Source organism: Lynx canadensis, chromosome D3 (assembly GCF_007474595.2).
Source record: "Lynx canadensis isolate LIC74 chromosome D3, mLynCan4.pri.v2, whole genome shotgun sequence".
Lineage (NCBI taxonomy): Eukaryota > Metazoa > Chordata > Mammalia > Carnivora > Felidae > Lynx > Lynx canadensis.
Window position 1 is genome coordinate 73,056,430 of NC_044314.2, and position 12,290 is coordinate 73,068,719.

At 36.7% G+C, this 12,290-nt stretch overlaps 1 protein-coding gene across 1 annotated transcript in view; it reads left to right on the forward strand.

Moving 5' to 3' along the window:
• Positions 1-12,290, forward strand: part of SLC5A1 (solute carrier family 5 member 1) — a 73,361-nt gene that overhangs the window by 58,097 nt on the left and 2,974 nt on the right. Inside the window, exon 14 of the mRNA XM_030292174.2 lies at positions 1,716-1,821. Coding sequence (XP_030148034.1) covers positions 1,716-1,821 — 106 coding nt within the window. The remainder of the gene's footprint in view (positions 1-1,715; positions 1,822-12,290) is intronic.

Below are 12,290 nucleotides of genomic sequence, written 5' to 3' on the forward strand. Positions count from 1 at the left end.
TCTGGATCCTTCACCCTGAGTGACAGCACAACACAAGGGCATGAGATCACATGGGTGAGCACAGGGGCTACCCTGGCTGAGATGCTCATATCTCAAATAGGAACTTAGATTTTTTCTAATAGTCCCATGGCATGACTTCCAGGGATATACTTAGTTACAAAATCCCAGCAAGGGATATACTTAGTTACAAAAATCACTACACTCAGGGAAATTTGAAGTATGATATTCCCTTAATTTTTGTCCAATTAAGCTTCCAAACAATTACCCGTACGTATAGTTTGAGAAATTTCAAACAATATCAAAGTCCAATTGATTCAAGACTCCAAAAATAGTAAATACTCTCCTTTAACTCTAGATGTCACCCTTGGTTTAAGATTTATTCACAGCCCTCCCAATGCAGATGAAGATTTCCCATTATGGGTCATTTTTGTTTTTTTGTTTTTTTGTTTTTTTTTTTCAACATTTATTTATTTTTGGGACAGAGAGAGACAGAGCACGAACGGGGGAGGGGCAGAGAGAGAGGGAGACACAGAATTGGAAACAGGCTCCAGGCTCTGAGCCCATCAGCCCAGAGCCTGACGCGGGGCTCGAACTCCCGGACCGCGAGATCGTGACCTGGCTGAAGTCGGACGCTTAACCGACTGCGCCACCCAGGCGCCCCTGGGTCATTTTTACCATAAGCAGTATAGTCTGGTAGCTCAGTACAGCTGACATTTTACCTTTTTAAGGTTTCTTAGGAACAGAGCTAGAGAGTTAGCCAAGGTCATTTTTGCCCATAGAGAAAGAGAAAGTGACTTTTTAGTCACAGGGACTTATGGAATCCCTAAGAGACTTTCAACCTCATTATGAATTTTTCAAAGCTGTGACCAATCTTGATGTAAAACAAAGACTGCTTTTATAGCAGAAGAACCGCCATTATGTTTTTTTGCTGAATCTGTCAACTGGCTTTCTTTGTGTTGTTTTTAATGCTTCCTGATGTCTCAGTGTTTGCAAGTATTGCAGCCCCAAGCACATTTAGCTCCATGATTCCTCTTGAAGTAGAGAAAGGAAGGTAGTCACCAAAAGAGGTCATGGGTAGAATGAACACATTAAATTGATTTTCAGACTTCTACGAGTTTCTGGTTTCATGTCCATAGAAGCTGTGTCTCCAGCTCTACTCTATTCTAATATGGCTCATAATTCTACAGATTATGTCCTTATAAGGTAACAAACACATAGTATAAAACTCTACTCTTATACTGTTGGTCTAGACAAATAAGTGTAAAGGAACAAATTTGGTTATCATATGTGAGAAGAGTTCATTCATTCAACAAAAATTTCTTTATTCAAGGCAGTCTCTTAGTCTCTGAATATAATATCACACAATGTGAATTCATGTGTATAATTCACATTGAAGTATCCATATTTAGAAATAATGTTGTAGATGGAACTGTTAATCTATGTTTTTGTTGGTACTGAGAGACTACGATACCTCTTTTTTTGTTGTTGTTTTCATTTTTTATTGAGTTTCATTGAGCAAACACTGGCAAAGTGAATGTCTCACTGGGAGTGCCTCCAATGCCCACTGTATTCTAGAGCAATGGCTAGCTATCTACTGACACCTTTCAGGAAGTGATGTACCTTTTCCTTTCTTGAGCACATATCTTTGTTCTCCAACTTCTTGACCCAAGACACTATTTGGATCTTTCTGCTAACCTGTTTTGCTTTCTCCATAGCTCTATCGTCTGTGTTGGAGCCTGCGCAACAGCAAAGAGGAACGTATTGACTTGGATGCAGGAGAGGAGGACATCCAAGAAACCCCAGAGGAGACCATTGAAATAGGTGATTTGTGATTCAGAACCTAGTTCCAAGCCCTAAAAAGTTACTCCTCCAATAGCAAGGCCACTGTAATGAAGCATTTATGAAATGTCTTCATCAAAGCTCAGATCTCTCTTCTGGAAGGAAGTAGGGAGTGAGGTGGGGAATGAGATGGAATGGATGGGAAATTCACTCTGAGGCCTGGTCAAGGGGAAGAGAGAGGTGCAGAACAATCCCAGCCTCATTATGTCTCATAGTTCACAGTGTGAACTATGTAAGTATGAGTTGGGTATTTGCCACCCTGACTTGATTTGAGGCATGGCCAAGGACAAGGGAAGAATCAGAGCTTGTGAACTGAAAGCAGTTGGAACCTAAGCTATGGTTAGTTCTAGTGACATCAGGAAGATGGGTGAGAGGCTCTTGGGGTCTTATGTCTCATCAGCTTACCACATCAGATTTAGAAAATCAAATTTCCCTGAAGTCCAGTAAGATAATGCATAGTCAGTGTTTAGAGACTTATCCTGATCATGGGGAAATGCTTTCCTCAGCTTTTATATTGGAGCTTTTTCTCCCTACTTGGGAGTGGTGCACACATTTAGGATGGTTGTGGAGATGTATTGTATGTAGAGGTGTGGGAGTGCAAGATCATATGTGCTTTATCTGGTGCTGGACTGGAAGTCACATCACTCCATCTGAAGGGGAGCACAGATGCAGCAGAATAAGTTCTGAATATGCATCAGAAATATATAACCCTAGTTCTGGAAAGGGCTCTAGATATCATTTGGTCTTATGGCCTTATTTTATGGACATGTGACTTGAGAGTCAGGAAGGAAGTGGCTTTACCTATTATCCCAGCTCTGATACAATCTTCTCTTGGTCTCTAAAGACCTTTTAGTTTTCTTAACAGAAACCCATGGGGGAGGGGAAGGAAAAAAGAAAAAAAAGAGGTTAGAGTGGGAGAGAGCCAAAGCATAAGAGACTGTTAAAAACTGAGAACAAACTGAGGGTTGATGGGGGGTGGGAGGGAGGGGAGGGTGGGTGATGGGTATTGAGGAGGGCACCTTTTGGGATGAGCACTGGGTGTTGTATGGAAACCAATTTGACAATAAATTTCATATATTGGAAAATAAAATAAAATAAAATAAAATTAAATTAAATTAAAAAAAAGAAAAAAAAGACCTTTTAGTTTTGAAACCTGTGATTCTGCATGTACTGGAAAGAATCTAGAGCCACAAGCAGTTGACCATGTTGTTGAAAAAGGTAGACATTTTCTGCTTCCTTGGAGCAGGGAGACATGGACATGCTACCTGCTTCTCCCACTTCCAAAAATGTCTCCACACTGAGTGAGAATATCATAGATTTAAAAGGGACATGGATGAGAAGTCTTTTGCATGTTTTAATGTAGAAGAAGAGGTTAGTTATGTACCAGAGGGCAAATTTAAGACTGATGAGTGGAATCTTATTTTATTTTATTTTTATTTTTATTTTTTATATGATTATCCAGTTGCCCTAGCACCATTTTATTTTTATTTTTTATTTTAATCCCAGTGTGGTTAGCATACAGTGTTACATTAGTTTCATGTGTATAATATAGTGATTTAACAATTCTATACTTTATTCAGTGCTCCTTAAGGTAAGTGTGCTCTTAATCCCCTTCACCTGATTTATTATCACCCCACCTCTCCTCTGGTAACCATCAGTGTATTCTATATAGTTAAGAGTCTTTTTTTGTCTGTTTGTTTTGTTGCTTAAATTCCACATATGAGTGAAATCATACGGTATTTGTCTTTCTCTGACCGACTTATTCACTTAGAAGTACCTCTAGGTCCATCCCTGTTGTTGCAAATGGCAAGATTTCATTCTTTTTTATGGCTAAGTAATATTCTATTGTATCTATATACCACATCTTCTTTATCCATTCATCTATTGATGGACACTTGGGCTACTTCAATAATTTGGCTATTGTAAGTAATGCTGCAATAAACATAAGGGCCATATATCTTTATGAATGTGTTTTCTTTCTTAAAATTTTTAAATGTTTATTTATTTTTGAGAGATAGAGACAGAGTGTGTGCAGGGGAGGGGCAGAGAAAGAGGGAGACACAGAATCCAAAGCAGGCTCCAGGCTCTGAGCTGTCAGCACAGAGCCTAATGTGAGGCCTGAGCCCATGACACATGAGATCATGACATGAGCTGAAGTCGGATGCCTAGCTGACTGAGCTACCCAGGTACCCCTATGAATTAGTGTTTTCATATTTTGGGGTAGATACCCAGTAGTGTGATTACTGTATCATATGTAATTTGATTTTTAATTTTTTGAGGAGCCTCTGTACTGTTTTTCACAGTGGCTGCACCAGTTTGCATTCCCACCAACAGTGCACAAGAGTTCCTTTTTTTCCACATCCTCACCAATGCTATTTGTTTCTCGTGTTTTTGATTTTAGCCACTGTTACAAGTGTTAAGTAGTCATTGTAGTTTTGATATGCATTTCCCTGACGACGAATGATATTGAACATCTTCTCATGTCTGTTGGCCATCTGGATGTCTTCTTTGGAGAAATGTCTGTTCATGTCTTCTGTTTTTAAACTGGATTATTTGGGTTTTTTTTTGTGTGTGTTCAGTTGTATAAATTTTTAATATATTCTGGATACTAACCCTTTATCAGATATGTCATTTGCAAATATCTTCTCCCATTCCATAGGTTGCCTTTTAGTTTCATTGATTGTTTCCTTTGCTGTGCAGAAGTTTTTATTTTGATGAAGTCCCAATAGTTTATTTTTGCTTTTGTTTTCCTTGTCTCAGGAGACGTAATCTAGAAAAATATTGGTATGGCTGATGTCAGAGAAATGACTGCCTGTACTTTCCTAGGATTTTTATAGGTCTCACAGTTAGGTCCTTAATCCGTTTTGAGTTTATTTTTGTGTATGGTGTAAGAAAGTAATCTAGTTTCATTCTTTTGCTCAGTTTTCCCAACACCATTTTTTGAAAAGACTCTTTCCTATTGCATATTCTTGTATTTTTGTGTCAATACCATGTTTTGATTACGACAGCTTTGTAGTATATCTTAAAATATGGGATTGTGATGCCTTCAGTTTTATTCTTTTTCAAAATTGCTTTGGCTATTTGAGGTCTTTTGTGGTTCCATACAAATTTTAAGATTATTTTTTCTAGTTCTGTGAAACATGCTGTTGGTATTTTTGATAGGGATTGCATTAAATCTGTGGATTGCTTTAGGTAGTATGGATGAGTTTAGACTATCTTTACATTTCTTTGTGTTGTCTTCAATTTCTTTCATCAATGTTTTATAGTTTTCAGAGTACAGGTCTTCCACCTCCTTGGTTAGGTTTATTCCTAGGTATTTTATTACTTTTGGTGAAATTGAAATGTTTTCTTGATTTCTCTTTTTGCTACTTCATTATTAGTGTATAGAAATGCAATGGATTTCTGTATATTGATTTTACATCCCACAACTTTACTGAATTCATTTATCAGTTCTAGTAGTTTTTTGGTGAATAGTAAAAGTTTTACTTCTTCCTTACCAATTTGGATGCCTTTTAAATCTTTTCATGATCTAATTTCTGTGACTAGGACTTCCTGTACCATGTTGAATAAAAGTGGTGAGAGTGGACATCCTGTCTTGTTCCTGACCTTAGGGGGAAAGGTCTCAGTTTTTCCCCACTGAGTGTGATGTCCACTGTGGGGGTTTTTCATATATGGCTTTTATTCTGTTGAGGTATGTTCCCTCTAAACCTACTTTATTGAGGTTTTTTTGTTGTTGTTTTTTGTTTTTTTTTTTAATTCAAGAATGGATGCTGTACTTTGTCAAATGCTTTTTCTGTATCTATTGATATATTGAAATGATCATATGGTTTTTGTGTTTTCTCTTATTGATATGATGTATTATGTTGATTGATTTGTGAATAATGAACCACCCTTGCACCCCAGGAATAAATCCCACTTGATTGTGTTGAATGCTTTTTTTCATGTATTGTTGGATTTGGTTTGCCAATATTTTGTTGAGGATTTTTGCATCTATGTTCATCAGGGATATTGCCCTGTAGTTCTCTTTTTTTTTTTTTTGTATTTTTTTTAATGTTTTTGGTGTCAGGATGAGTGGTCTCATAGAATGAGTTTGGAAGCTTTCCTTCCTCTTTTATATATTTGGGAATAGTTTGAGAAGAATAGGTATTAACTCTTTAAATGTTTGGTAGAATTCATCTGTGAAGAAATATGTTCCTCAACTTTTGTTTGTTGGCAGTTTTTTTCTTTTTTCTTTTTTTTAAATTTTATTTTTTCTTTTTAAATTTTACATCCAAATTAGTTAGCATATAGTGCAACAATGATTTCAGGAGTAGATTCCTTAGTGCCCCTTACCCATTTTGCCCACCCCCCCCTCCCACAACCCCTCCAGTAACCTTCAGTTTGTTCTCCATATTTATGAGTCTCTTCTGTTTTGTCCCCCTCCCTGTTTTTACATTATTTTTGTTTCCCTTCCCTTATGTTCATCTGTTTTGTCTCTTAAAGTCCTCATATGAGTGAAGTCATATGATTTTTGTCTTTCTCTGACTAATTTCACTTAGCATAATACCCTCCAGTTCCATCCACCTAGTTGCAAATGGCAAGATTTCATTCTTTTTGATTGCCAACTAATACTCCATTGTATATATATGCCACATCTTCTTTATCCATTCATTCATCATTGGACATTTGGGCTCTTTCCATACTTTGGCCATTGTTGATAGTGCTTCTATAAACATGGGGGTGCATGTGTCCCTTCGAAACAGCACCCCTGTATCCCGTGGATAAATGCCTAGTAGTGCAATTGCTGGGTTGTAGGGTAGTTCTATTTTTAGTTTTTTGAGGAACCTCCATACTGTTTTCCAGAGTGGCCACACCAGCTTGCATTCCCAGGGAGGTTTTTTTTTTTTTTTTTATTACTAATTCAGTTTCATTACTGGTCATTGGTCTGTTCAAATTTTCTATTTCTCCTTGATTCAGTTTTGGAAATTTATGTGTTTCTAGAAATTTATCCATTTCTTATAGGTTGTTCAATTTGCTGGCATAGATTTTTTCATAATATTCTTTTATAATTCTTTGTATTTCTGTGGTGTTGGTTGTTATTTTTCCTCTTTTATTTCTGATTTTCTTTACTTGAGTCTTCTCTCTAACTCTTTCCCTCTTTTTGATGAGTCTGGCTAAAGGTATATCAAGTTTGTTGGTCTTTTCAACAAACCTCATTTCAACAAACCTGGCTCCTGGTTTCATTGATCTGTTCCAGTGTGTGTGTGTGTGTGTTTAGTATTTATTTTGTTTGTTTCTTCTCTAATCATTATTTTTCCTTCCTTCTGCTGGTTTTGGGTTTTGTTTGTTCTTTTTCTAGTTCCTTTAGGTGCATGGTTAGGTTGTTTATTTGAGATTTTTCTTGCTTCTTGAGGTAGGACTATATTGCTATATAATTCCATCTTAGAACAACTGTTGCTACATCACAAAGCTTTTGGACCATTGTATTTTTTGTTTGTTTGTTTGTTTGTCTCCATTTATTTTTTGATTTCCTCCTTGATTTCTTGGCTGACCCACTCATTGTTTAGTAGCATGTTATTTAACCTCCATGTATTTGTGTTTTATCTAGATTTTTTCTTATGGTTGATTTCCAGTTTCATAGCATTGTGTTTAAAAAGATGCAGAATATGACTTGGATCTTTTAGAATTTGTTGAGGCTTGTTTTGTGGCTTAATATGTGAATCTATTCTGTAGAATGTTCTATTGTACTTGAGAAGAATGTGTATTCTGCTGTTTTAGGATGAATGTTTTGAATATATCTGTTAGGTCCATTTGGTCTAATGTGTCTTCAAAGCCACTGTTTATTTGTTGATTTTTCTGTTTAAGTGATCTATACATTGATGTAAATGGGGTGTTAAAGTCCTCTACTATTATTGTATTACTATCGATTACTTCCTTTATGTTTGTTATTAGCTGCTTTATGTATTTGGGTGTCTCCAAGTTGGGGGCATAAATATAACTCTTATATCTTCTTGTTTGTGCCCTTTATGATTATATAGTGTCCTTCTTTGTCTCTTGTTACAAGCATTTATTTATTTATTTATTTATTTATTATCTATCCATGGTCTTTGGTTTAAAGTCAGTTTTGTCTGATTGCTACCCTGGCTTTCTTTTTACTTCCATTTGCATGATAAATCTTTTCCATCCCTTTACTTTTTTTTTCTTCAAATTTTTGTTAAATTCTGGTTAGTTAACATATAGTGTAGTATTGTAACATATAGTGTAGTATAGTGTAGAATTTAGTGATTCATCACTTACATATAACACCCTGTGCTCAGCCCAAGTGCCCTCCTTAAAACACATCACCCATTTAGCTCATCCCCCCCATCCACTTCCCCAGCAACCTTCAGTTTGTTCTCTATAATTAAGACTCTATAATTAAGACTTTGCTTCCCTCTCTTTTTTCCCATTCCCTATGTTCATTTGTTTTGTTTCTTTTTTTTTATTAAAAAAATTTTTTTTATGGGGCGCCTGGGTGGCGCAGTCAGTTAAGTGTCCGACTTCAACTCAGGTCACGATCTCGCGGGCCGTGAGTTCAAGCCCTGCGTCGGGCTCTGGGCTGATGGCTCAGAGCCTGGAGCCTGCTTTGGATTCTGTGTCTCCCTCTCTCTCTGCCCCTCCCCCGTTCATGCTCTGTCTCTCTCTGTCCCAAAAATAAATAAACGTTGAAAGAGGACTTTAAAAAAAAAAATTTTTTTTTAACGTTTATTTATTTTTGAGACAGAGAGAGACAGAGCATGAACGGGGGAGGGGCAGAGAGAGAGGGAGACACAGAATCCAAAGCAGGCTCCAGGCTCTGAGCCATCAGCCCAGAGCCCGACGCAGGGCTTGAACTCACGGCCCGCGAGATCGTGACCTGAGTTGAAGTCGGACACTTAACTGACTGAGCCACCCGGGCGCCCCTGTTTTATTTCTTAAATATCACATATGAGTGAAATCATATGGCATTTGTCTTTTTCTAATTTATTTCCATTATATATATATAATGCTTATTTCCACTATATATATACACATATATATGTATATGTGTATGTATATGTATATGTATATGTATATGTATATATATATATATTACTTAACTGGGTCGCTTATATATCTTTTTTATCCATTCATCAGTCGCCCACTTCACTTTCAATCTGCATGTGTCTTTAGGTCTGAAATGAGTCTCTTGTAGGCAGTGTATAGATGGGTCTTGCTTTTTTTGGGGGGGGGTCTTGCCTTTTAATCCATTATGTCACCCTATGTCTTTTTATTGAAACACTTAATCCATTTACATTCAGAGTAATTATTGATAAGAATGTACTTATTGCCATTTTGTTATTTATTTTATGGTTGTTTTTGTAGTTCTTCTGTTTCTTCTCTTGCTCTCTTCTTCCATGGTTTTCTTTAGTGATATATTTGGATTCCTTTCTCTTATTTTTTGCATATCTATTACTGGTTTTTCATTCACGGTTACCATTAGGTTTATATATAATATCTTATGCATATAGCAGTCTATATTAAGTGATGGTCACTTAAACTTGAACCCATTCCTTACTCCTCTCTCCTCTATGTTTTAGGTAAATGGTGTCATACTTTACATCCTTTTATTTTGTGACTCTCTTAACTAATATTCATAAATATATTTGTTTTTTACTGCTTTTGTGTTTCTTATTTTTCTTACTCCTACTTTCCTTTCCACTCAAGGAGTCCCCTTTAACAGCTTTAACCAGCTTGTAGGGCTGGTTTCATGGACATTAATTCCTTTAATTTTTGTTTGTCTGGGAAACTCTTTATCCCTCCTTATATTCTGAATGATGGCCTTGCTGAATAGAATAGTCTTGGCTGCAGGTTTGTTTGTTTGTTTGTTTGTTTGTTTTTCCTTTCAGCACTTTGAGTATATCATGCCACTCCCTTTTGGCCTGCAAAGTTTCTGCTGAAAATCAGCTGATAGCCTTATGCAGTTTCCCTTGTATGTAACCATTTTCTTTTCTTTTTCTTTCTGCTTTAAAAATTCTTTATCACTACTTTTTGCCATTTTATAATTTTGTAAAAGGTTTATTTATTTATTTGAGAGAGACAGAGACAGTGCCAGTGGGGGAGAGGCAGAAAGAGAGGGAGAGAGAGAATCCCAAGTGAGCTCTGTGCTGCCACTGCAGAGCCTGATGCAGGGCTTGAACTCATGAAACTTCAAGATCATGAACTGAACTGAAAACAAGAGTTGGACGCTTAACCTACTGAGCCACCCAGGTGCCACTTTTTTACCATTTTAAGTACTATGTGTCTTGATGTGGACCTCCTTGGGTTGATTTTTGGGGGCTTGCTGTGTCTCCTGGATCTAAATTTCTGTTTCCTTCCCCAGATTTGGGGATTCTCAGTTATTATTTCTTTGAATATTTTTTTCTTTTTTTAATATTGCAGAAATATATTTATTATTTTTTAAAATATAATTTATTGTCAAATTGGCTTACATACAACATGCAGTGCTCATACCAACAAGTGCTGAATAAATTTTCTGCCCCATTTCCTTTCTTCCCCTTCTGGGATCCTTATAATGCAAATGTTATTATGCTTGAGAGTATTGCTGAGTTTTCTAAGTCTATTTTCATTTATAATTATTATTTTTCCTCTCTCCTGTTCAGTTTGATTGCTTTCCATTACACTGTCCTCCAGGTTGCTGATCTGTTCTTCTGCTTTCTCTAGTCTACTATTTATTCCATCCAGGGTACTTTTAACTTCAGTTATTGAGTTCTTCATTTCTGATTGGCTCTTTTTCATTTTTTCTGTCTCTTTGTTAAGGGTCTTACTGAGGTCCTCCACTTTTTCTTAAGTCCAGTGAGTATCTTTATGACCATTACCTTAAATTCTCTATCAGGCATATTACTTGTCTCTTTTGCTTAGATCTCTTGCTTTTTTTTTTTTTTGTCTTTTTTGGGACATATTCCTCTGTCTCCTCATTTTGTCTCTCTGTCTCAAAATGTTTTAAATGTTTATTTATTTATTTTGAGTGAGGGAGAGAGAGAGAGAGAGACAGAGAGAACAAGTGGGGCAGAGAGAAGGAGAGACAGAATCCCAAGCAGGCTCTGCATCATTAGTGCAGAGCCTAATGCAGGGCTCGAGCACAAGAACTGCAAGATCATGACCTGAGCTGAGATCAAGAGTCGGATGTTTAACCAAATGAGCCATGCAGGCACCCCTCTGTCTGTTTCTATGTGTTAGGAAAGTCAGCTACGTCTCCTGTTCTTGAAAGTATGAAGAAGAGGTCCTGTAGTGCCCTGCAGTGCAATGTCCCCTGTTCACCAGAATAGAACTCATTCAATTTTAACTCAAAGTGAGGAGGCCGTATAGTGCAGAGACATAGTATGGGATTTGGATTCAATAAGAACTGGGGTTGAATTCTTACCTCTCTACTTACTCCTGGTGCAAGTGATTACATTTTTTCTAAAGCTTATATTCTTTATATAAAAGTATTCTAAATGATAGACTATACCTTATATCATTGTTGGAAACACTGAATGAGATAATGCTCCATTATAAGAATTGGCTATAGGTATCACCATCTTGATTTCTGCTAAGGAAGAATTTTCTAACTGAATTGGTCTAGAAAGGGGTAAGCAGAAAGTGTGCATCTATCAAGAATTCCATAGTGGAGACTCCCACACTGCCTAGAGAATTGGCTTAATGACTTCTAAGGTTCATGGCAACCTTGAATTCTGTTCTTTCTTGAAGAACTCGTGGTGAAAACACATGACCCTGACTCATTGTAATAAAATAAATTAAGATCTCTTGAGGGCTTTTATAGATAATATATGTCACTGTCACCATTCTCTGAGCAACAGCAGCATGAACCTATCTTGTCATCATCACCATTATTGTCATCATGACTGATAATATGATCATAACATATTTTAATTATGAATACCTTACTCTAGATTCATTTTAGCACCATATCATACTTTTAATAAGATAATAAAAATATAATTCTTCCAACTTTACAGATAAGGAAAATGAGATATAGAGATTTTCTCAAGGCTGCCCAACTTTTTATTGATCCAGATCACCATGAATTTCTTACTTGGGCTGGTCAGTGAGCCCAACTTTTGTTACTCCCTCTCCATTCTCCTATTTTGGTGGAGTGAACCAAAGAATGGGTGCAAGGAGACTGGAATCTTTCTTATACGCATGAGAGAAAAGAATAGAAGGAGACTATTACTTCTTGATATCAACTACACTCTGGGCATTCTCTTATAAAATCTTATAATGAAGGTGTTATTTATCCAATTTTACACGCACTTGAAGATAAGACAGGTGAATTAGCAAAACCATAAACCCGAGTTTTGGTTCCAGTTCTGAGACATGTATGTGCTTAATCACTAAGGTTATTTGCAATTCTAAAAGTTTGTAACTCTTAAAAAATAAGAGAGTGGAGAGGAGTAGTCTCTGACCGTCATGCT